The sequence below is a fragment of the Caloenas nicobarica genome, chromosome 15, assembly GCF_036013445.1.
Source record: "Caloenas nicobarica isolate bCalNic1 chromosome 15, bCalNic1.hap1, whole genome shotgun sequence".
Classification (NCBI taxonomy): domain Eukaryota; kingdom Metazoa; phylum Chordata; class Aves; order Columbiformes; family Columbidae; genus Caloenas; species Caloenas nicobarica.
The window spans coordinates 4,615,233-4,638,923 of NC_088259.1; the positions used below are offsets into that span (position 1 = coordinate 4,615,233).

At 52.6% G+C, this 23,691-nt stretch overlaps 1 protein-coding gene across 1 annotated transcript in view; it reads right to left on the reverse strand.

Moving 5' to 3' along the window:
• MYH7B (myosin heavy chain 7B) overlaps nucleotides 1-23,691 on the reverse strand; it is a 29,197-nt gene that overhangs the window by 3,253 nt on the left and 2,253 nt on the right. The window contains exons 4-33 of the mRNA XM_065645692.1: nucleotides 22,251-22,394; nucleotides 21,998-22,154; nucleotides 21,869-21,896; nucleotides 20,672-20,768; nucleotides 19,799-19,822; nucleotides 17,710-17,802; nucleotides 16,869-16,932; nucleotides 16,649-16,747; nucleotides 15,486-15,589; nucleotides 14,821-14,959; nucleotides 13,740-13,858; nucleotides 12,790-12,939; nucleotides 12,284-12,454; nucleotides 11,382-11,561; nucleotides 11,162-11,294; nucleotides 10,579-10,655; nucleotides 9,079-9,166; nucleotides 8,507-8,624; nucleotides 7,784-7,907; nucleotides 7,158-7,294; nucleotides 6,459-6,714; nucleotides 5,646-5,888; nucleotides 5,072-5,248; nucleotides 4,604-4,749; nucleotides 3,911-4,001; nucleotides 2,916-3,305; nucleotides 2,097-2,223; nucleotides 1,514-1,632; nucleotides 890-1,086; nucleotides 339-688 (exon numbers count right to left, since the gene is read on the reverse strand). Coding sequence (XP_065501764.1) covers nucleotides 339-688; nucleotides 890-1,086; nucleotides 1,514-1,632; nucleotides 2,097-2,223; nucleotides 2,916-3,305; nucleotides 3,911-4,001; nucleotides 4,604-4,749; nucleotides 5,072-5,248; nucleotides 5,646-5,888; nucleotides 6,459-6,714; nucleotides 7,158-7,294; nucleotides 7,784-7,907; nucleotides 8,507-8,624; nucleotides 9,079-9,166; nucleotides 10,579-10,655; nucleotides 11,162-11,294; nucleotides 11,382-11,561; nucleotides 12,284-12,454; nucleotides 12,790-12,939; nucleotides 13,740-13,858; nucleotides 14,821-14,959; nucleotides 15,486-15,589; nucleotides 16,649-16,747; nucleotides 16,869-16,932; nucleotides 17,710-17,802; nucleotides 19,799-19,822; nucleotides 20,672-20,768; nucleotides 21,869-21,896; nucleotides 21,998-22,154; nucleotides 22,251-22,394 — 4,342 coding nt within the window. The remainder of the gene's footprint in view (nucleotides 1-338; nucleotides 689-889; nucleotides 1,087-1,513; nucleotides 1,633-2,096; nucleotides 2,224-2,915; nucleotides 3,306-3,910; nucleotides 4,002-4,603; nucleotides 4,750-5,071; nucleotides 5,249-5,645; nucleotides 5,889-6,458; nucleotides 6,715-7,157; nucleotides 7,295-7,783; nucleotides 7,908-8,506; nucleotides 8,625-9,078; nucleotides 9,167-10,578; nucleotides 10,656-11,161; nucleotides 11,295-11,381; nucleotides 11,562-12,283; nucleotides 12,455-12,789; nucleotides 12,940-13,739; nucleotides 13,859-14,820; nucleotides 14,960-15,485; nucleotides 15,590-16,648; nucleotides 16,748-16,868; nucleotides 16,933-17,709; nucleotides 17,803-19,798; nucleotides 19,823-20,671; nucleotides 20,769-21,868; nucleotides 21,897-21,997; nucleotides 22,155-22,250; nucleotides 22,395-23,691) is intronic.

The window sequence follows — 23,691 nt, forward strand, 5'->3', positions numbered from 1 at the left end:
TGGAGACCTGCTTGTCCAAGAGCAACACCCCCAAGCCAGCAACATGCCCCGACCATGGCACTCACGGCAGCAAAACATGTACCACGTGGAAACAAGAGCCAGGTAACACTGCCCATCTGCCCGCATCAAGAGGGCAGGACACATGCTGGCTTCCCGGCTGGGCTGTTGCATCCCTCCCAGGAGAAACTGGGCCAGGCTTGGATGAGCAGAAAGGTCTTGTCTGCTCCCTGCCTACAGGCCTGCCTCCCCTGTGCCACCTCATAGCTGAGAATAGGGGAGTCATGGGCTGCCCTGGGGAGCCAACAGAGTCTGTGAGGAGAGCCTGAGCCCAGACCTACCCTGCAGGTTCTTGTTCTCCCTCTTGAGGGTCTCCAGGTTGTCCAGGGACTCTTCGTAGGCGTTCTTGAGTTTGAAGAGCTCCGTGCTCAAGCTACGTGACTCCTTCTGCGATGCTTCCAGCTCTGCCTGAGTCTCTTCATACTTCTGCTTCCACTCCGCCAGGATCCTGTCAAAGTTGCGCTGCTTCTTGTCCAAGGCAGCGCAGGCTGAGTTGGCACGTTCCAGGTCCACTGAAAGGTCCTCAATCTCTGTCTGCAGCCGGTGCTTGGTCTTTTCCAGCGAGGAGCACTTGGCGTGGGCAGCCTCCACTGCCTCCTCTGCCTCCTGCAGCCGGATGGCCAGTTTCTTCCTGCCGAGGACAGCAAGAGGTGAGTGCTCTCATCCCACGTGTCATCCCACCCCGCTGCTCTAAGGAGAGGAGGCCACAGCCTGCCCAAAACAGCCTCAAGTTCAGGCAGTAGGGTGCAGTGTCACCCTGGGGTCTGAGAAAGCCCCATTCCTGAGCAGAAACCTGCCACCTGTGAGGAACTGACTCCTGCTTGAGACTCACTTGGCTTCCTCCAGCTCCTCCGTCCTCTGGATGGCATCCGTCTCATACTTGGTTCTCCACTGGGCTACTTCTGCATTGGCCTTGGACAAGTTCCTCTGGAGCTCGCTCTTGGCCTCCACCTCCTCCTCGTACTGCTCGCGCAGCAGGTCGCAGTCATGGCGGGAGGCTTGCAGGGCATGGGCCAGGGCGTTCTTGCTCTGAGGAACCAAGAGTTCATGAGAAGAGCTGCTGATCCCAGGCTCTGGGACACCGGCCATGGCACATGGACTGGGGGCAGCAGGAGGGAACTTTTGTTTTTTCCAGGCTAAGACCTGCCCCTGGGGCTCCCGTGTGCAGCTACATCCCACCTCCCCAGTCCAAGAAGCCAGGTCACTGTCACAGTGGGACACGTGTCCCATCCCCTGAGATCTGTGTCCCTCTGAGCCCCTCAGATCAGCCATACCCCAGCAGCCTCATAGAATCATCTTGGTTGGAAGAGACCCTTAAGATCAGCGAATCTAAACCTAACGCAACACTGGCACTAACCCATGTCCCTAAGAACCTCGTCCCCATGTCTTTTAAACCGCTCCAGGGATGGCAACTCCACCACTGCCCTGGGCAGCCTGTTCCACTGCTTGGTCTCACCTTGGTCTCTTCCTCCAGCTGCCTCTTGAGTTCCTCGATGTTTTGTGTAAATGAGGTCTTGCCACGGCTCAGCTGGTTGATGAAGGACTCTTTTTCCTCCAGCAGCCGACTCAGCTCCCCTGGGTTCAAAAAGGCAAACCAGCTATTTTGGGGCCGAAGGGCTGCAATTCGTGTTAGCCTGCCCTCCCCCAGAGCTGCATGAAGACCTCCAGCAGTCCCAGCTGTATCCCCACCCAGGCAGGCTGGGGCCCATGAGCAGAGGTACAGGCAGCTAAAGGCAAAGTACACCAGCCAGGAAAACCCTCTTGATACCCAAAATCACAGCATGTCCCCAAGCACCACCAGTGTCACCACAGAGTTCCTCTGCCTTGCCAAGCTATATGGCATGTCTGCAAGTCCTGAGTGGAGGTCCAACACAGACATCCCGCTCTGCTCCACTCCAGATGCAGCTCCTGCTATTTTTTTGTCCATGGGAGGAGCAGAACAGTCTGTCCAGATGAACCAGGGCTCTCCAGCTCAGATGGCCCAGTGCAAGACCAACCCCAGAAAAGCCACACGTCCCCTGGTTGCTGCCCCCACCTACCGTTCTCGGTCTGCAGCCGGCCCCGCTGCGTGCTCACGTCAGTCAGTTGTCGCTGCAGCTCGTCCACTTTGGACTTGGCCTCGCTCAGCTGGTCCTCATAGGTGCGGCACAGCTTCTCGGCAGTGGCCTGCACACACCAGGCAAAGCCCACATCAGACCCAGCTCTTCCCCAAGAGCACCGCTCTCCCGGGAGGGGCTCAGCTGCTGCACCACTCTGGGACCTCGCTGCCCTGCTGGGCTCATCCCACGTGTGCTCAAGGTGGAGAGCAGGAGCCTGCCAGAGCTCTCGTGTCTCTGCTGAGCTCACAGAAGCTCTCGGCAGCCAGTTTCCCAGGAAATGTCGTAGAATCATTTTGGTTGGAAGAGACCCTTAAGATCATTGAGGCCAACCATAACCTAACTCTAGCACTAAATCATGTCCCTAAGAACCTCGTCTACATGTCTTTTAAACCCTTCCAGGGATGGTGACTCCACCGCTGCCCTGAGCAGCCTGTTCCAATGCCTGACAACCCTTTCCATGAATAATTTTTTCCTAATATCCGATCTAAACCTCCCTTGATGCAGCTTGAGGGCATTTCCTCTCATCCTGTCCTCCCAGATCCTCCAGACTTGACTAGGACAAGCAAAGCACCCTGTAAGCGTTGCCGTAGTAACACAGGGACAAGCTATACCTGGTGAAAAAGAGGGACTTGGCCATGGCAAAGAGCTACCCAAGATAACATCCCATGTCATGTACGTGGCTGCACTGAACACACTGTGACCAGTTCTACCCATGTTCACCAAAGAGATGAACCTGCCCCATACAGAGCCAGTGTGCACCTTGTTCTTGGTGAGGTATTCAATGTTGGACGACAGGTCGTCCACCTCCATCTTCATCTCGCTTTTCTCCTTCTCTAGCTTCTGCTTGACGCGCTGCAAGTTGTCGATCTGCTCGCTGAGCTCCGCCACGCTGTCCGCGTGCTTCTTGCGCAGGGCGGCCGCCGTGGACTCGTGCTGCAGAGTTGCCTCCTCCAGGTCCCGCCGCAGCTTCAGGAACTCTGCTTCCCGCTTCTTGTTCATCTCCAGCTGCGTGGCCGTCGCCCCACCAGCCTCCTCCAGCCGCTCGCTCAGCTCCTCCAGCTCCCGCGACACCTCTGCCCGCTGCTTCTCCACCTTGGCTCTGGCGGCACGCTCAGCCTCCAGCTCCTCCTCCAGCTCCTCGATGCGGGCCTGGCAGAGACAGAATGAGGCGGTAGCCTGGTGAAGCTCCAGCAGCTTTTCTCCCCACAATGGAGCAAAGTGTCTCCTCTGATACTGGAGAGCATTAAGCCACTGCTCTGGAGGAAATGCTTGGGCTGTTTTGGGATTCTCTGGGACAGGCCTGGCTGGTGCTCCTTGGTAGCCTGTTTTGCAGAGCTCCTGCTCTGCTCTGTGCCCTGCCGTCAGGATCCAGGCTGATTATTATCAGCTTCTTTTCACTGGGAACCTCCATGCAAACAAGCCTGAATCTTCGTGTCTCTGATAGGAAGCAGCCCAACATACTAGATTTGGATCCTCAGAGTTTGGACACTGGATTTAAGGTTTTAGTCTGGCCAGAGAACTACATCCTAGAAGCTGTTCCGCGTTCTGGTACTAGCGTTCACCTCAATAACTCATTCTTTAATTTTCAGTCTACCATATTTTGGCAGAGGGCTTTGCTCCTGCTAACAATGCCAGGTTTTTTCATCACACTTCTGCCAAAGAGATGCCTCTGTGCTTAGAGATGGACTGGCCTATGCAGACCCCTCAGCACATTACATCTCATGGAAATTTAGGACTCCTCCTTCCTGCCATACCTGGAGCTCCTTGATCTTCTTCTGCAGCTGGGCCTCAGTCACTTGCCCATCTTCAATCCTTGAATTGAGTTGACTCATTTCAAAATCTTTCCTGTACAGAAAGAACGCAGAGCCCATGGTCAGACAAACATTGTCCTGCCAAGTCCCCCTGGCACCTAAAGGTAGAGGAAGATTGTTCCCTGCACTGTAACATCCAGGTCTAGAGGACTAAAAAACCCATCCACAGAGGACAGGGGCTGTAGGGATAAGAAGCAGCACATGGACTGCTCTGAGGGAGGGCTGGAGTGGCCACACTGGCAGAGAACCTGTCTCTGAGGCTTTCCATGAGGTCCCCAGGTGTTGTTCTCCAGTTCCCCAACAAGAATGGGACACGAGTGCTGAAGTCTCTACTTACAGCTGAGGTCCCAGATCTGCATTAGGATCCTGTCAGGCAAGTCTCTCCTCTCCAACCCCATGTACAGAAGAAGGTCTATCATGCCCTGATCTATTAGTCTGTGCAGTTGACAAACTCCTCAGCATCTCTACACAGTGCCCAGGGAAACGAAGCCCTCCTTTTGTCTGAAATGATCACACCAGCAGGGCTCAAAGCCACATCCCAACAGCCCCTGCAGAGGCCACATGTCACCTTGATGTAGAGGTGGGCACTGTCCTGGCAGAGCGAGCACACAGCCCAAGCACATATCACACACTCACTTTTTGAGTTTTTCCTCCAGCTGTTGTTTGTCATTCTCCAGATCCATCACAGACTCTTGTGTCAGCTTCAGGTCTCCTTCGAGCTTCCTCTTTGCTCTTTCCAGGTCCATGCGGATTTTCTTTTCTTGTTCAAGAGAACTTTCCAGCTGGTGAATGAAGTGAGACAGGTTAGGGAGGGAAAGAACCTTCTGCAGCCCCAACCTTCCCCATGTCCATTGCTGTGGGAGTTTCAGCCAGCCCCAAGATCCAGTACCATTCCCTCAGGCCAGGACCGCTCTCCATGGGGTTCTCTGCACCACCCCTTGGGTCAGGGCAGTTTGTCAATGGGCTTATTAGTCAACTGGCCGTATTAAATGGGGACCAGATAACAATTCCACCCTCCCGATCCCACTAAGGGACAGCCTTTGCACTCTCCTGGAGGTGTGACTCAAACCTCTCTCACTTCGCTGTTGCCGGCCCATGACTCACATCATCCACTTGCTGCTCCAGTTTGACCTTGGCTTTGGTCAGTGTGTTGACCTTATCTTCCTCAGCCTGCAGATCATCCAGGGCCTGCTGGTGGGCTTCTTGCAGTGCTTTCTTCTCTTTTGTCAGCTTGGCAATGATCTCATCCAAAGCAGCCATCTCTTCAATCAGGTTTTTAACCTAGATCAGTGGGGTCAAAAATTAAGTGCATCTTCTCAGAAACAGGGGAAGCAAAGCTAACACATCAGCCTGACTCATGAAAGGTGGGAGTCCATGGGCAACAGCAGCTTGGCACCACAGCAGCAGCCAGCCCCTCTCGTCTTGGCCAGGCTGGTTCCACCAGGTGGTTTGCCATTGTCCCAAATCACTTGCCATTGCACAGAATTGGTTGCCCATAGCACTCCTGTGCAATGAGGCAGGAGCCTGGAAGGTTTTGACCTCTCTCACACCTTTTTGCACTGCCCTGCCCCAGCTCCCACACACCAGCAGCCTTGTCCCTGACATTTCTCTTTGGTGCCCCCAAAAGCACCAAGGCCTCTGGGCAATGATGCTGTACTCTGCAGGGAGGGTGTGTTACCTTGTTCTCTGTGGCATGCTTCTCCTTCTCCACCTTGGCCAGTGTGATCTCTAGATCATCAATGTCCTTCTTCAACTCTGCACACTCATCCTCCAGCTTGCGCTTCTTGGCGGTGAGGTCTGAGTTCATCTCCTCCTCATCCTCCAGACGCTCTGTCAGCTCCTTCACCTTGGCCTCCAGCTGGATCTTGGACTTGATCAGCAGGTCACAGCGTTCCTCTGCATCTGCCAGGTTATCTTGTTCCTGGGACAGGCACAGGAGAGACAGTGCTCATCTACTGCCCCAAGAACACACTGGCAGGCTCTCACCACGCTAACCTGGCCCAGAGCTGAAGTTCTCCTTGTGGAAGGAATAGAGCAAGCCCAAGATGCTCAGGTGTACAAAAAAAAAAGACAGATCCAGTCACTGCCCATTTTGAAGGTCCATGGGACAACCACTAACACTAACCAGGACCAAAGACCTAACAGCAATTAAGTCTTTCCAGAAGAAAGAAACACCGGACTGACACTTCCTGGCGCAGATTAGCCATGGTTTGGTGAGCAAACATTGCCATCCCACCCACCTCCTTGTGAGGAGATCACCCTTTCCAGAGCCAGGAGACCATGAATATTCGCAGCAGTCCTGAGATGGCAAGTCTGTGGTGCTGCTTCAGGTTTGCACCAAGTCTAACATCACATTTCAAACAGATCGTGGCAATGAGGGGGTCTCAGAACAGCAAGAGGCTGAAGGAGGGATCTAGCGTGCTCTGCTCCTTCTTCTACCCATGGACCCTGCACTATGTTTACACTTGCAGAGAGAGTGTGAGGCACTCACTGCCTGCAGCTGGAGAGCCAGGTCATTCTTCTCCTGGATCATGGAGACCTGTTTCTCTTCCAGCTCCTTCCTCTTAGCCTCAGACTTCTCCAGAGCCTCCTTCAGCTTCTGGAACTCCTCCTTCAGGTTGGCCATTTCCTTCTCAGTCTGAGCAGACTTGAGTAAAGGCTTGATCTTGAAGAACAGCTTCATCCAGGACCAGTTCTTGACAGCATTGAAGGCCCGGATGTTCCACTGGATGGTATAGAGGGCTTCCCTGGAGGGATACAAGCACAGCATCATCATAGGTGTAGATTCCTCATGTCACATCCTCACTGCAGCACAGACCCGGCTTTTGCAGGCCTGGACATGGCTCTGTTCTCCACCAGTTGGACAAGTGGCAGTATGTTGAACAAATGGCACTTCATCTGCTCACTGTAGTGGCCCTGGTGGGATGAGCGGTGTGGCCTGGCCATCAGGCTTCCTCACTCTGCAGCCCTATGAATCTTTCAGTGGAAACCAAAGGATCCCCCCACCTAGATACACTGACCCTCCCTGCCAGGCACATCTTAGACTTCTTACAGGTCTGCCTTCACCCAGAACAGGGCGTTACCCAAACACTGCCAGCCATAGCCAAACCCCACAGGTCAAACCGCCCAAAATGTGCAGAAGGAACAAGGAGATATGCTCACAAAGTTCTGCTTCCCCCCACAACCCTACCTCCTGCTGATGATCTTCTGGTACTCAATGCGCATGAGGTGCCCGCGGATTCTGGCCTGCAGCATGGTCAAGATCTTGGCTAGACGCTCATCTCGCATCTCTTCCAGCAAACCCAGCAAACCAGCCTTGAAAAACACCTGTGGGCAAGGCAGTGAGAACGGAGTCAACTGCAGAAAGGACAGAGAGCTAAGGGGTAACACAACCTGTCATGGACCTGGGCTACACATGGCCCAGAGCAGGGATGGACAGAGCAGCAAGGGCTTTGTGATAGAAGTTTAGGTGCCCTGCACAGGCACGCACCCACACTCTGCTCTGCTTGGAGGTGAACCCACACAAGGCACAGGCACAGCTGGGCACCAAGTCTCCTTGCCCTGTGCACATCCCTTCATATCCACCAGCAGGGACTAGGTGCTGTGTTGGGTGGTAGGAGGTCAAGCAGCAGTGACCTTCTGCTCAGACCTGTTTCTTCTGAACCTGCTTCTTCCTCTGCCCTTCTCACTCCTGTGCAGGGCTTGAGCAGGGCTGTGGTCAGGCAGAGAGCAAGTTGGGCAGGGGGAGCAAACTGGGATTGCAGAGAGACAGGAGGGGCAACGTCTCCCTCCCAAGGACCAGCTGCCTGGTCTCACCTTGGTATGACCAAACTTGTACTGTGAGTGGTCCAGCTCCAGGGAGCTCAGCAGCTTCTCTGTGGCCTTTCTGCTGTCCACAAACTTGTCATCAGGAATGGCTGCTGGATTCAGGATACGGTAGCTGCAGGGACAAAGCAGAGAGGGGACATGCAAGAGAACCCCAGCACAGAGTTGATGGCTCCATCATCATCCCTGTACCCCAGTCATGCCAGCTTCCCCTGGACACATGTTGCTGCAGCACAGGCTGGTGCAGCATGGGCTCTCCTGCAGGGCAGACACCAGGCAACCCCACCAGATCTTAGTCCCTGAACAGAAGGAAGACTGTGCAGGTGGAGGCCACTGGCCTCACCACACCTGGTCAGGCCCAGGCTGAGCAGGGTGGATGGGGCCAGGCTGGAGAATGTGAATGATCCCAAGGGCATAGAGAAATCTGATCCAGGATTAGAGGACCTGAGCCTTGCCACCACCCGCCTGCACCAGCTCTGCATTCAGCACCTCAGACATCACCAGCCCTGCTGTCTCATCCTGTCTGGCACCAAACTATCCATGTCTATCACCACAGAGCCAGCAGCAGAGCTTTCCCAAACTGCACGTGCACTGGGTATGTTGTAGTGGTTTAGTCCAGTCCTGCACAAGCTGGGGAGTGGGTCAGAGCCAGGGCAAGTCTGCCTCCCCTCGGAACATACGCGGGTTGCTGGGCGAGGAAGAAGAGGGAGTTACCGCTGCTTGAAGTCTGCATAGAGGATCCTGTTGGGGAATCCCTTACGGCAGATGCGGATACCTTCAAGGACACCGTTACACCGCAGCTGGTGCAGCACCAGGAAAGAATCCATGGCTCCTGCAGGTGAAAACAAGGGTGGAACATGCATTCAGCCCAAGAGGACAGGAGAAATGGAGCTGTAGCATGGGCCTGAACTCTGGAAACAGCCCGCGATTTTGAACACAGGTGTTAACCTGTCCTGCAGGCCTATGCTGAGCAGCAATGCTGCAGCCTGGGCTTCGGACGGTGGGAGTCAGCCTGAAAGACTCATCCCTGCCTGCTGCTACACACAAGCTCAAGGCAGCCCAACCATCAATGCACAGCCAGACTGGGAGCCTGGCAAAACTCATTCTCCCCAGTAGAGGAGACTGGCATGGGTCACAGGCATTTCCACACCGAGATGGTCTCGGTGACCACAGAAATGCTGAAAGAAAAGGGTTGGGCAGAAGGTGGGTGCAAGAGTCCCTGCCATCTTCCACGTATGGATGTCACCCAAGGGGACTTCCATGGTGCTGTCTCAGTCCATGCATACCTGGGGTCTTTGTCTCATTGGGGATGATGCAGCGGACAAAGTGGGGCTGAGTGGAGCGCAGGTTGGTCATCAGCTTGTTGAGATTCTCCTGTGGGGCAGACGTAGGGGATGAGGCATGAAGTGACAGCTCTGCTCCCCTACAACAAATCTCTCCAGCCCCTTTTCCCCACAAGCACAAAGAGAGCAGACACTGAGAGCCCCTTACCACTCTTCATAAGGGAGGGGTAATCTCCTCCCGCGTGGCTGCTCTCTGTGCTGTCCTGCCAATGGGACATCCCCAGCCCTGTCGCAGGACCAAGTGCCTTCTGCCAGGGTGGGAGCGGTGGCAGAGGGGACTGAGCTGGCAGACATGCCAAATTGGCACCTGCAGGTTTTGCTATGCCGGAGAGGAGCCAGTTGCTTCCCAAGTATTTGTAGGCAAAGTTTTGCTGCAGGGGAGAACCAGGAACACAGGACTGAGTGTATTCCTGGTATCCAGCTCTGCTGATGCCGTGCTCTGTGCTCAGCACCCTGCAAATCCAGTGCTGGCATCCACATCGGCTGCAGTTCTCATCTCATCAGGTTTTCCCTGCACCTCCACAGTGCTGCCCATGCCCTTCAGCCATGACAGAGGGCCCTGCTGATCCAGCCTTGGCCTCCTTTTCCCTCCAAGGCAGGGCTCAAGCTAAGACATGGCCCAAGCCAAGACATGGCCGTGCTCTTTCTTATGGGAAAGGCATCTGCGCCCTCTATCTTTCCAGTCTGCCGTGCCCTGCTCATACAGGCTCAGCCTGTCCCGAACCAGCTCCATGTCGTCATGGGGCAGCTTCTCACTGTAGACACCTTTCCTCAAGGCCTGTGACTTGTCCAGGAGTAATAAAGTCACGCATTGCCCTGAACGGGGTTTCCAACACAAGCGCTGCCCTCTTTGAGCACCCTGTCACCACAAGGCTGCCATGGCAGGACACAGCTTTGGGCTCACACACCCCTCTCTGCTGTTTTCCAGTTGCTTATTAAGCTCTGGGGTGGACAAATAACTCCTGTGGTGAGCATGGGAATGGGGGAGTGTGTTATGCTGAGCTGTTAAATAGCTCAGGTCACCTCCCTGGACAGGCCAGCAAAGAGCTGCCGGCTCAGAGACCCACAAGATTATCCTCCATTTTCTTCTGCCCAAAGGCTGTCCTTCCCGTCGACAAGAATGAGGAGAGAAGTAGCACAGACTTAAAGTGATGTTCATGTAATACATTATCTAAACATCACTACAAGTCTTAACTGCCGCTCTCTCAAAGGTGAAGGAGCTGCCGAGCAGCACAAGCGTCACGTGGGCAGAAGCAGCACAAGCCCCAGCTCAAAGGGACCCATTGCTCTCCCAGCCTGGAGCCTCCTGTCCTTCCCTAGCAGCATGGGGACAGGGCTGGGACACTGACAGATACCCCAGAGTCTTGGCAGGCAAGCGGGACTGGCACTGGCACACTCTGAGCATGCTTCCCCCATGGCCTTGGGTGAGGGGCTGGCTCTTACCTTGTGCAGCTGTGACACTGTTTGGAAAGAAGCTGCCTTTTTACGTTTCTCCTTGGTCCCTGGCTTGTGAGGCTCTTCTGTTGGGTTGAAATATTGATTAATTACGTCAGTGAAGCATCTGCTTGGCTTGAAGGACTCAGGAGCACCCCCAAACACCTCTGAAATGCCCACAGCCCCTGCTCTGTGTAAAGCAGAGGTGGCAGTGCCCTGCTGCAGAGCAAAGCCACAGACCACCAAAAACATCTCCCGTGGCACCCAGCTCTGGGTGTTGCTCCTCAGCTCTTGGTAACAGGAGACCCCTTCACATATCCCAAGTCGCAGGGCCACCAGGACAGCTCTACAGCACTGCACAAGCTCAATCTGGTCCTAAGCACCCACCTAAATCCCCCAGGCCAGCACTGCATGTCCAAAGCACCCACCTACCCAGGTCAGAGAGGTTTTTAGGGGTCAGAGTGGGTCTTCTTTTTGCCTGGGCTGCTAGGTGCAGGAATGCTGCACCAATAGTTGGGCATGGGGGTGAAGAGGCTTTGCTGCAAAGGGAGGGAGAGATCGAGGTCAAAAAAGGGGTGAGCTTGTTCCTCACCTGAAGTAGAACTCACATAGTTCTCATAGAGGGAGGCCAGGAGCTTGTTTTGGGATTTTTGGAAGACAGCCACCACTGTCTCATTTAAGGGGTCCTTGTTCTTGTCCAGCCACCCAATGATGTTGTAGGGCACCTGTCACCAAAGGAGAGAGGTGAAGGTAAGGACAGTTCTACAAGAGGGAAGGTGCGAATGCTGTGGAAGAGCTGACAAGGGACGTACCACACCCGCATAGTGCACCAGCTCAAAATGGGCCTCGTATTTCCGCTTTTTATCCGGACGGGGCTTCTGGAAGTTGGGCGACTTCCCAATGTGGTTGTCATAGAGCTTGGCTTTGAATGACATGTCGGAGGCTTTTGGGAACATGCACTCCTCTTCGAGGATGGACAGGATTCCCAGTGGCTGCAGGGAGAAAGTGGTATAAAGAGGTTTGAGCCATGTGTTGCCATGTCCCACCCCAGAAGAGCGGGATTCCCTGCGTCACTGAGCAAGGTGAGGCCAGGCTTGACTTGGGAGATCTTGTCTTCATTCAGACAAATGGTGCCAGACACTGGCCATGGCACAAGCTATCACTGGTGTGTTCCAGGCTGCATCTGAGCTCCAGCCAGTCCGAGTGGGACCAGCCAGGCCTGCAAGACATGGGGGCTTGCCCAGGTCCAACAGATTGTTGGGAAGGGGGGGATCCTCTCCAGTATTCTAACAAATTTGCTCCTTTCCAAAAAAAAAAAAAAAAAAAAAAAAAAGTAAGTTTCCTCCATGCCATGGTGGAAATCTTTTATATAAGCTGCTCTGAATCGGCGAGTACTCAAGTAAGAGGCACTAAGGGACAAGCAAATGGATAGGAAAAAAAGGGGCAGAGATCACCATTCTCTGCAGGAAAAGGCTGCAATGGGTTTTGTGGCTCACTGGTAGGTAGGAACAGAATATTTGTGGTTTCATAAAGCCAAAATTTGTGTCAAAAAGGACTCAGTGGGCTGGAGGGTCTGAGCTGGAAGTGTGGGGAAAACAAAGTTGGGCACTTGCCACTGACTGGGGAGGGAACAATTTCATTTCTGGTAGCAGAGCACCCTCACTGTTCCAGTCTTTGCAAAAGTACCATTCCTGTGCCCTGACTTATGCTTTACCTTCTCAATCAGGTCGATGCAAGCCTGCAGGTCCAGGCCAAAGTCAATGAAGACCCATTCGATGCCTTCCTTCTTGTATTCTTCTTGCTCCAGGACAAACATGTGGTGGTTGAAGAACTGTTGCAGCTTCTCGTTGGTGAAGTTGATGCACAGCTGCTCAAAGCTGTTGAACTGCAAGAACAAAACAAACCCGCATCAGAAGGAGGAGCTCCAGACATGAAGGGACTCACCCTTCTGCTTTGTCTGGGTGTGAAGAGTGATCTTTGCCAGGCTCAGCTGGATTGCTACCAGAACAGGTAGCCAGGAATCATTGGAGGTGTGTCCACAGCAATGTTAGAACAGCCCTTGTGAGCTGCCTGTTTGCTCCAGATAAATTAATTCATACAAGAGCTCTTTTTCAATCAAGGCCAGCAGTTTTTTGGAGAAGATAGAGAAGACACTAGGGGACTGAGCTGTTTAGCTACAACATTACCCCAAACCCATTGCAAGGGGCACATAGAACTCACGTCAAAGATCTCGAAGCCTGCAATGTCCAGTACTCCGATGAAGAACTGTCTGGCCAGCTTGGTGTCTAGGGTCTTGTTGATCCGAGTCACCAGCCACTTGAACATGCGATCGTAGGTGGCTTTAGCCAGGGCTCCTACAGCATAGACAACCTGCCAAAGCAAAGCAGAGAGTGGGTCATGAGCACTTACACTTCTCCCTGCTGGAGGCTGAAGAACAGAGATCCTCTTGGCCCACAAAGGACAGACAGATTCAGGGAGTTCGTGGTTACAGTACATGCTGCAGGATTAGTCTTCACATGCTCTCAAGTGTGTTTTTATATCCCTGGTCTGGTTTCAGCCTCTAAGGTTTTAGGATACAGATTCGGTCTAAAGTGATATTTTCAGAGGCCTTGTGCATGGCAGGAACCTACAGTTCACTTTAGGTAAGACATCAGCTCCTGAGGTCCTGTTGAATTTTGCTTGAGCACTGGCTTGCACTGTTCAGACCAGCTTTGAGTTCCTAACTGTGATGTGGCTAGAATCTGACAAGACAAATTTTTGGTGCATTTGAGTCTCTCACAAGATCAGTTTAGATGACTTTTAGATGAGTACTTAGATGAGTTTTCTACTTTCCAGAGCTGAGCTCTTCATGGGAGTGTGACTGTCTCTGAAACAGATCCATAGAAACTGGACCACTTCTGGCTGCTACCTAACCCACATTTCAAAGATATGGAATTGAACATCCAGCCTTGGTTAATATCCAAAGTTATCTGTCAGCTCTGCCACCAACTTTCCCAGCTGCTAAGAGCAAGTAACTGCAGATACGTCTTCTCATGCTGCTCTGGGATCTCCTCCTAAACCCAAGAGAGTTAACTGAAGTACCAGTTGCCCTGTGCAGAGAACATCGCGCAGCAGACCTGCGTGCAGAGGAGTCACATACCGTGTGAGCAGGGAGTCCATGTCCCACTCACCTGTTCCACGTTCTGACCTTTGGTCACGTACTCATTGCCCACTTTCACACGAGGATGGAGCAACCCCTTGATGAGATCAGCTGAGCTGATTCCCATGAGGTAGGCAGCTTTGTCAGCACCTGTAAAACAGTGCAGAGGCATGAGGACTCAGGAAGGAAAAATAGAAAATAAAACAAATTATTAGCTCTTCCACTGACCAATGCTAACTATACTAGTTTTTCCACCTGCTCCAGAGTCTCCTCCAGAGTCTAGTGTGATTTCCCATCTTGGATATTTTATGCTTTTTAGGTCTGGACCTCCTGCCTGAGAAGTCACTATTTGGAGAAAACACCTATCAAGTTTTTGAGTATTCTTGATGTGGGGATCTCTAAGCATGGAAGCAGTGGAAATCTGGATTCCCATGGAGTGAATTTGAACTGACCAGAAGAGAGGCGACTTTCTTGCTTATCTTTCATAGACTTCTAATAGCAGATTGTAGCCAGAAAGTCACCTTTGTAGGGAGAGATCTGCTACATTAAAATCTTCTTTCATTACCAGGTATCAGCTGAACCCTGTGCTGAGATTCCTCACGCAAGGGGAACTCTTCCTTCATGAATGTTAACATGACAAGGTCTGATCCAGGTAGTAATTTCTGCTGGATCCCTGCCTCAGTGGATGTATAATTACTGCTTAAGCCTTCCATTTAAGCGATAGGGCTCCCCCTTCTCCTCTTTCTACAAGCTGGAAAGTCACCCTCTCGTTGAAGTTTGCTCCATGATCCCTGGGAGCCAGGCACAATGCAGCAGTGCAAAAGCAACAGAAAATATTTGAGCTCTGGCATTTCTGAATTTTCAGGCCTGACTGTTCTGCAGCCTGACTGTTCTCTTAGATGTATGATTTGCATTGGATTTTCCTAAGCAACGAACAAGGGAAAGTATTAGACAGTGACTGGATCCTACCCTAACTGCTCTTCAGGACGGTGTGACTTGAGCAGGTCCTTGCGGTCCTGATCCCCCCAGGGAAGTTATCACAACCTGCCTTTGGAGGAATGTGCCTGCCCAGGCCAGGCTGGGCAGCTCTGGCAGCACAGAGCCAAACTCACTTTCAGTGCCGTCAGCCTCTGCCTGCTCTTCCCGCTGCTTTTGCTTGAACTTCATGTTGCCGAAGTGCATGATAGCGCCCACTATTTTATAGGAGCCGTATTTCTCATCATTGCTGAAGCCCAAGATGTCCATGGCGTGCTGAGGAGAGACAAAGCAGTATAGATAGAACAAAGTCACCACTCTGAGGCGAGGGCTGGTTTTCCCACCATCTCCTAAGGTGCTCTCTCTTCCCTGGGGCTCTGGGTGGACATCTAGACAAAGAATCCTGTCCGTGGGATTTTGAATGCGAGTCCAGCTCCCACAAGATCTATCTGAAAGCAAAAGGACTAGCTTAGCATCCACAAGCAGGAGCTTTTCCAGGCTGAGGTCTCATCTTCTCATGTGAGCCATGAGAAGTGCTCACATGCCACAGGCCCTTCCTAATGCAGGGAATTACTCTCCCTTCTCTCTGCCTGAAGGAGGCTGTTGATGGAGATCAGAGTCACTCTGCTCTTTCTTGCAGGCTCACAGCATATATAGAGCGACTGCCAATAAAGCATCTTACAGCTAGCTTAGAGGTGGACACAGAAAAGCCAGGATACGTCCCCATGTCTGCCCAGAAGGAGGTTGTGCCCTCCCCCAGGCCCCTGCCTCAGGCTGTGCAGTGTGAAGGAAGGACATGTACATCTGTCGCCATGAGTTCCTCGCCATCATCCAGGTTGTCCACAGTTGTCACACCCTGGGAGCAGAAGTGGTAGTCGTAGGGGTTGAGAGAGAGCAGCAGCATATCTGTTGGGGGAAGACATGCAGAGGGTGAGGCCAGTCTGACAGAGACAAGGCTGGGGCAGAGGGACAACCCTGGACACAGACGAAGAGGTAAGGCTTCACCAGCCTCAACTAGAGGGCACCAACTGGTGGGAGGAACAGTCTCTTCACACCCAGGCAGGTCCACACATGGGTCCATAACTTCTGTGATGTGCCTCCTGCTTGCTATCTTGGGATACAGCTTGGCTGCAGACTGATTTAGAAGTGGCCATCCATGTCCTTGTGACCACCAGATAAGATTACTGCTCTGCACAGCTCTCCAGACCTGCCTAATAAGGTATTGTTCCCAAGCCAGCAACAAGCTCGAGAGCCTGCAGCTGAGAGGCGGACCACCCCAGGGGATGGTGCCAGCCATCCTTCTGCAGCGTGGAAACTTTTCCTGTGCACTCCATGTGCCCTGGCACCTGAGAGGAAGTGCTGCTCAGAGCACAGGACTGCCCTGGGCCAAATTCGAGTCAGGTGGGACTGTCCTGGGGAACACATCTAGGATATGCCTACACCAGGGCTGCTGCTGCAAGTGATCTGGGCAGCTGTTTTCAAGCTCATCTGAAACAAGTCATGTCATTAGAATGGCTGAAGGAGCTCAGAGTGGGCTGCAAAACTCTTCCCCTTACCCCAAAATGAGTAAATATCCAGCCTGCACACATTGAGGTCAGTGCTGTTCTCACCACACAATGAGCACACTATATAAGGAGGCTTTGCAAAGTGTGCTCCTACCCTGCACGCAGACCCTGAGCGACCATTTCTCTGCTCGTAGACAGTTGCAGAAAGGGCTTTAGTCTGGCTTCTCATCAGTGAGGATAAAGGAGGCTAGACTAGATGACCTCTTGAAATCCCTTCCACCCCGAATTATCCACCAATCCTATGATCTTGCACAGCTAGCAGAGCATTCAAGGGCAGTACCTACATGGTGAGCTGGTTTTGCTCATTGCCTGGGGACCCCATGGCTGACAATAGAGCTCTTTGTGGCTATTTTGAGATCACCATGTTATAAAGGCTAAGCTGCAGCTTTGGCTGCCTTACCTTGCAGCTCTGGTTTCTTCCCAGAGAGGATCTGGTAGTAGATGTGATAGCTTCGCTCTTTGGGTTGCTGGAAAATCACTCTTGATTTTTCCAGAAGATCTAGAAGCAAACAGGGCAGAGGAGTTAGAGAACGGCTTCTTCTTTCCTGGAGCTGACCCAGCATCGGCACAAATAGTGAGATGAAATCCCTCCCCGCTGCAGCTGGCACATGTTTACTCACAGATGTCGATGTCTGCAGAAGCCAGCTTCCCTGAGGGGCCAAAATGGATCCGGATGAACTTGCCCTGAAAACATGCACAGGAGGTAAGTGCTGGGCTTGGCAACATAGGTACACTTCCGAACAGCTCCTAGAAACCTCATGTAACTATAAGACACTGGTAATTTCCCACTTCTTAGGCTTCTGCTGATGCCAGGCAAGTTACTGGGGTCTGTGAGAGGTAGGTGAGTGAAGTTCTCTGGTTTGTAATGTGCAGAGGGGTCAGACGGCATAAGGCTTTACACACTAGGTAGGTGGAAATTTCACTCACAGCAGATAAATCCCTGTCCTTAGGCCTGTTCTTAAAGCTCAGCACTTCTGCAGGGCAGCCTGCCACAGCCTCCTGCTCTGCTGTGTGCTGAGCAGTCTCACCCAGGAGCATCTCCTTTCCTTCCAAGGCACAAGAACAGGCATTAAAGCCACCTGTGGCTGATCAGCTCTGCCTCCCATAGCAGAGCTGGGCTTAGCAAAAAAAGATGCTGCTTCCTGGAAGGGGCACACTTATCTGTCCCAGCTCCAGCACTCCAGGCTGTGATTACTGGCCCTCTCCACTTTGGTCCTGTAAGGGACTTCTCTCCAGCCACAGGCTGTGACAGCAGAGCCATTTGTTCTGGCCAGCACACCATTTACTGCACTGATGTAACAAGGAGAAGCTCGGCCTCAGCAGTCTGATCCCGCCACGATGCAGAGCTAGCTCCTGCTACGTGCCTTTGGCTCACACCGTACAAAACCACAATACCACAAGCAACGTGTTCATCTTACATAAACGTGGCCCATCATCTCTCTGTCTTGCTAAGGCACTTACAAAACGTGAGGAGTTGTCATTTCTTATGGTTTTGGCATTGCCAAAAGCTTCCATAGCTGGGTTAGCCTCGATGATTTGATCTTCGAGGGTGCCCTGGAAAACAAAACCAGAAGATGTGTCAGCTCCCACCCAGCCAGAGGGGATCTGTTACCAGCAACACATAGAAACAGAGACTGGGGCTCCTTGCACCATCTGCCTGCTACACACCTTGGCTGTCTTTAAGAGCCTGCTGCTCCTGAGACATCTTGTCTCATGAGGGGATGCAGCTTGGCTTAGGGGTCAGCAGAGCTGGATTTTGCACCAATGCTCTCTGGGCTTCTCCTTGCCTAAACTGGCCCCTCTGAAGATGCGGGCTACTGTCCCCTCTGCACACAGCAGTCTTTAGCTCCTTTCTTAGGCTGCTACAATATGCAAACCAAGACCAAGCACGTACTGTTACCACAACAGTCCGAAACTTTTCAAACTCTTTGACTCTGCCAGGAGCTTCCTCTTTCACCAAACCAAAGCCTTGGACAGTTCAAATCACAGCACATCGCAGAAGAAGAGGTCCAGAGAACAGGCTTATCTATGACTCTTACACTAACATGTACAGCAGGGTCACAATGTGATGGGAACACATCACAGGTCCCAGCTGGCATTATCTGCTGAACTCACTAGAGCTCTCCTCAGCAAGGCCCAAAATTAATCTTCCCCCGACCTTGTTTTTCCATTCGTGTCTCATACGCGCAGTTCAAAGAGAAAGAGGCAGCCTCCAGCTAATGCACGCAAAGCACATTGAGAATTCAAGGAGAGAAGCAAGAGACTTGTGCCAAGCTACACGGAGGACAGTGGGGTTTGACAACAGCAGCAGAGTTTGGTGGCACGGACACCTGCAGGATTTTTCATGAGAGCTTTTGCCTGTGCTCTGACACATCACAGCCTGTAGGGCTTTCCTTAGGTGGGAAACACCAGCTCTGGGCTCTGCCCAACAAAAGCCACGCTGTCTTTTGAACGTCGGGCCCACGACTGCTCCCCACCTCTGCAGCTCCAGGCATGTGAAGAGCAAAAGACACAGGGAGCAGCTGTGAATCACAGCTTTACTAACAGCCTGTGTTTTGTCACTTGGATATCCTTCGATCTGTTAACTTCAAATTCAGCCTGAACTAAAATTGCCTGGCCTGTGAGATTCAACAGGGGCTGTCTCATGGGCTGCCCTGGGACCCACAGAGTCAGCCCCCCAGCTATCTCAATTTTAGTAAGTTTGCCCAAGAGGTCCGAGACTCACGTTAATGATTACCCCCCACCCAAGAGTGTGCATCAGCTAAGGCTGTCCCTCAGTGCTCAGACAGAGAAACCGAGGGCCAAGGACACACGACTGAGCTGCTGAAAAGGCTGAGCCCTTGGGGTGCTGGAAGTGCCAGGGACTGAACCTTTGCTGGATTTAGAAAGCACTCAGTTGTTTCCTTGGAGCTTAGTGAGCACCTCCGAAATGTGCCCCAGAGAAGGACATCAGCTGCCTGCAATGTGGTGGGTCGAGCCAGCTCAGGTCTTTGCAGAAGGTGGCATGTCCAGGCATGATCAGGGCCCTGGTCTGCAGCCAGAGCAAAGCACTGCCCGGGGCAAAGAGGCTCTTCCCCTGCCCCCCAGCACCACCACCCTCACCTGGGCATCAAGCCTTGGGGGACTTTACCAGCTCAGAGAGTGGGAGCTTCGCCGTCCCTTTGGAGGACCCCACGCCACCCCCAGGCAAACACTGCACTGGTTTGAAATGGGTTGGACTGGGTTGGACCCGGGTTGGACTAGATGGTTGGGTTGGACTAGATGATCTCCAGAGGTCCCTTCCAACCCCAACCATTCTGTGAGCATCTGAAAAGTAATGATTCCTTGAAGGAGAGGCTGGAGTCGGAAAGGTAAAAAGTCACTAAGAAGTGAAATACTGAATCTTCAAACTATGGGAAGGCGGGAGATACAAAGCTAAGTGGGGAACTAAATGCAGCTCCCAGACCCAAGGCAGATGCCCCACACCACATTCCCCATCACCCCGCCGCAACTGTGTGCTGCAGCAGAACCCTGGCCTCAGTGTTAAAGATCAGGAATCTACAACACTTACCCCAGTTTTAGTGGCAAGAGCTGCCTAGAGAAAGGAAAGAAAATTGTCTTTAGAAATTCAGAAAAGCCAGGCAAGAACCACAAGAATCATGGTCAGAAAAGCAGGGCATGACCATTTAGTGCCAAAAAACGTCCAAGAAAAAAATGGGAGGATTAAACTTTATAAGAGATGCCAAAAAGTTGTTAAATAGATTAGCTCAAGAAAATAAAGAAATGCGTCAAAAAGCAAGAACAGTTAAATCCAAACCCAAAGAAGAGTAAAGAAAATAATGCTGAAGTATTGCTTGTCTGGTACCTAAAGCAGCCAGTTTGCTTCTACAAGGGAAAAGCAGGCTGGAGCCTCAACATGTCAAGAAGAAATAAGCAATTGCAAGGGCAGCTCAAAAATAACCAGCACCGAAGAAATGCAAGAATCAAAACAAGAGCAAGAAAAGCACAAGGTAGAAAAGGGTCAAAATGAACAAGAGGAGAAAAAAAGGAGAAAAGGACGAAAAGCAAGGCTTAAAAGAGGCAAGGTGGGAAATGGCAGGTTTATTCCATTCTTTTAATGCTTCTTAAGAAGATCTGTGGGGTGTTGAAGGAGGGAGAGAAGATAGAGGGCATCTAAAGCACCTCTTGCAGGCTGCGCAGATTGAGCAGCCACATTAAAAAAATTTCATTTCCCCTTGAGCAGAATAATTTCAAGCCTTGCTTGTTCAAAAGTCAGGGAAAAGCCAAGCCCTGGGTGGGTGAGACCAAAACACGCTTCCAAATGCAAAAAGTTGAGGGAAGAAAAAAAAAGAGTAACAAGAAGAAAGGGGGAGGAGGGAAAAAAGAGGAAAAAAAAAAAGAAAGGAAGAAAACAGCAAGAACTTGTTTCAAAAGAGGGTCTTACTAATTTCTTGCCCGGTGTGTCGCCCAAGGCTGCGACAATGGCAAAGTACTGAATGACCCGCTTGGTGTTTACAGTCTTACCAGCACCAGATTCTCCGCTTAGAGTAACAGAAATACACAGATCAAGGACATGAGGCAAAGAACAGGCACAACTTCAACCAGAGACCCTGCCGACCTGCCACCCCGCTCATCGTGCTGCAGGGAGAAGCAAAGTATCGGAGGGACGGGGATGCTGGCACTCTCAATCCACTCCAGCCTGGGGGTGTACGTGCTCGTCTTTGGGGCTTCTCTTTGGAGCAAAACCCAGCTCCATCATCACAAGCCCAGGCTCTGCCTCCTTGCAGGTGCCGCGGGGGCTCAGCTGCCCAACGCAGATATGGCGGGAGGTGCCGGCGCGCACCAAGGCCGTACAGCCCTGCCCCAGGGCTTCAGCTGTTCAGGCTCAGCCGGGAACCGGCCTCTCCTGCTGCCGCCCAGGCAGTTCCAGCTCAGCCCGCGTTGTTGGGGTGCTTGGAGCTGGCAGCGGCACCGCGCCGGGGCGAGTCCTGCCCGAGCAGGCACGGGAGCCAGCGTGCCCGGCGCGGGGCGTGGGTGGCCGGTGGCCCCCACTGAGCTCATCCCTGGAGTTAGCTGATCTGCCATTGTAATCCCAGATCACAAAGAGCCGGGGGGGGCCGGGGAGCGGGGCTCGGACACGCGCCAAGCATCTCTCAGCAGCCCCTGCCTTTCCTAATTAGGATATGGCCGAGGCTAAAAATGTCCGTGGCTCCTGGCAGCGGCGCAGGGTCCTTTAGAGTCCTTTATATAGCCCTTATCTATATGTCACTTGAAATCAACCTGGCCTACACCCTCCCACGTCACCCCCCTCCCCTGCGCCGCCCCTCCGGCCACCACGGCCATCTGCCTCTGGCCTTGGCCTCCATCTCTCCTTCCCCCTCGCTCCTCCTCGGACACCGGTGGCCGGGGCGCCCCACGGCAGCTCCTGCAGCTGTCGGGGTGTGGGGGAGCCCACCGGGGGCTTTGTCACCTGGTGCGGCGGCAGGCTGGGCGGGAAGGGACGGGGGTGACAGCTGCTGGGGCAGGGGGGACATGGCCGGGGGGGCTCCTGGGGCACGGGGTGCTGGCCCAGGGCTGCCCAGGAGGGCAGTGTGAGGGGACATCGACTGCTGGGCAGGGCAACGGCATGGAGGGCACTTACGTGATGAGCATGGACTGGTTTTCGCGGTCTGGAAGAGAAAGAGCAGGCGTTAGGCTGGCGGCACCCACCTCACCCCTGTCCCGGGAGCCCGGACCCCCCAAGATGGGGGTCCCCGGGGTGAGGCCTTACTGCGCAGCATGTCGTTGTAAGCGTTGTCGGCGATGGAGTAGATGTGCGGGGGTGCCTCTGAGCGCCGCTTGCCCTTGTAGGCGGCCACCACGGGCGCGGTGTAGACGGGCAGCCACTTATAGGGGTTGATGGTGACGCAGAAGAGCCCTGAGTAGGTCTAGAGGGGGGAAAGGGGGTGGGTGAGGGATGGAGGAGCCCTGATGTCCCTTCAACACCCCACCCCAGGGAGTGACCCCTGGTGCCACTGGCTTACGTAGATCATCCAGTGGGAGTAGCGGCGCTTCAGGTTGTAAAGCACGGAAGCCTCGTTGAGGTGTGTCAGCATGGCCATGTCCTCAATCATGTCAAACTTGGGCGGGTTCATTTGCTGCAACTCATCTTCCTTCACCACCCGTGTCTGCCAGAGGATGGGGGACACATCAGATGGACCCCAGCCCCCGCTGAACACCCTCTCCCCCAAAACCCACTGGATGGGTGAACATACTGGCAGCCCCATGCTGGGGACAGTGCCTGCTGTCCTCCTGACAGGGCTGCCTTCCATTTTGGGGTGATGGGGCCAGGGGAGCCCCACCAGCACCCCAGCCACAAAACCCACCTGGGAAAAGCAAGCCCAAGCCCGTCCCCTCCCCAGGGACATGGGCAGTGGCTGAGCCCAGCAGAGGGGGTCCAAGCTGAGGGACACCAACATGTCACCCCACAACATGCTTAACACCCCTGTCCTGTGCTCTTCTTCACAGCCTAAAACCCCGCAGCAGCACGGATTTCAGCTCGGAGACATCCCTGGTTATTCAGGTAAACAGCTGAAGCCTGTACCCCAGCACTTAGAACTGGATTTACTTAATCCCAAGAAACCAAGCACTGGGGAACTATTGCATTACATATCTGGCCTGAATGGAAGAAGTTTGGTTTAGCAAAGGGTCTCATTAGTAAAGATTAAATGAGACCTTTCTGAGAGGTTTTTTTTTTTACAGGCGAATGTGAAGCGCGTGGTGCTAGAAAGTGTGAGGTGTTGAAAGCAGGAGGGTAGATAGAAGGATAAGGGTGGGGTTATGCCTCTTGAAACTGTTCCTGCTGGAAATACTGATCCAGGGAAAAGAGATATAGTCTAAAATTTTGTAAATCCATGCCAAATTGCTACAAAAAACAGTTTCAAGAGGAAACAGCAAAAAAGGTTTGGAAAATGCCTTGTCTGCAGAAGCTGAAAATCTTCAACCACAGCATTTTAAACACCAGAATAAACTTTTCAAATGGACATCCCCTCCCCAACACACTTTCTTTTGGTGTAGCAAAAATTTTTTTTTTCTTTTTTTTTCCAATTTCAGACAAAAATATTTTCAAAACTTTCACACTTTTCAAAGACGATTATGTATATTTCTTTTAAATTCAGCAGACATGAGCACTTCTCAGTGTCGTGACGACTATCTGAGAAACAGCAATTACAAAGTCTACCACCTACTGCCTGGTCAGGTCCTTGTTCTTTTTCCCAGTTTTATACTAGTGTAATGATGTTGTGGGGCCACGCAATGCCCATACCTGAGAAATGAATGTTAATTAAGCTAATTTGTGGCTATTTCTACTGGATATTATCTGCACAAATATCAGCTGATGGTTGCTTTGCCTCCCTCCTGCTGCTGGAGAGCTGGAGCCTCACCACCAGACATAGCTGCTCCTACCCCTTTGCCCAGCACTTATTC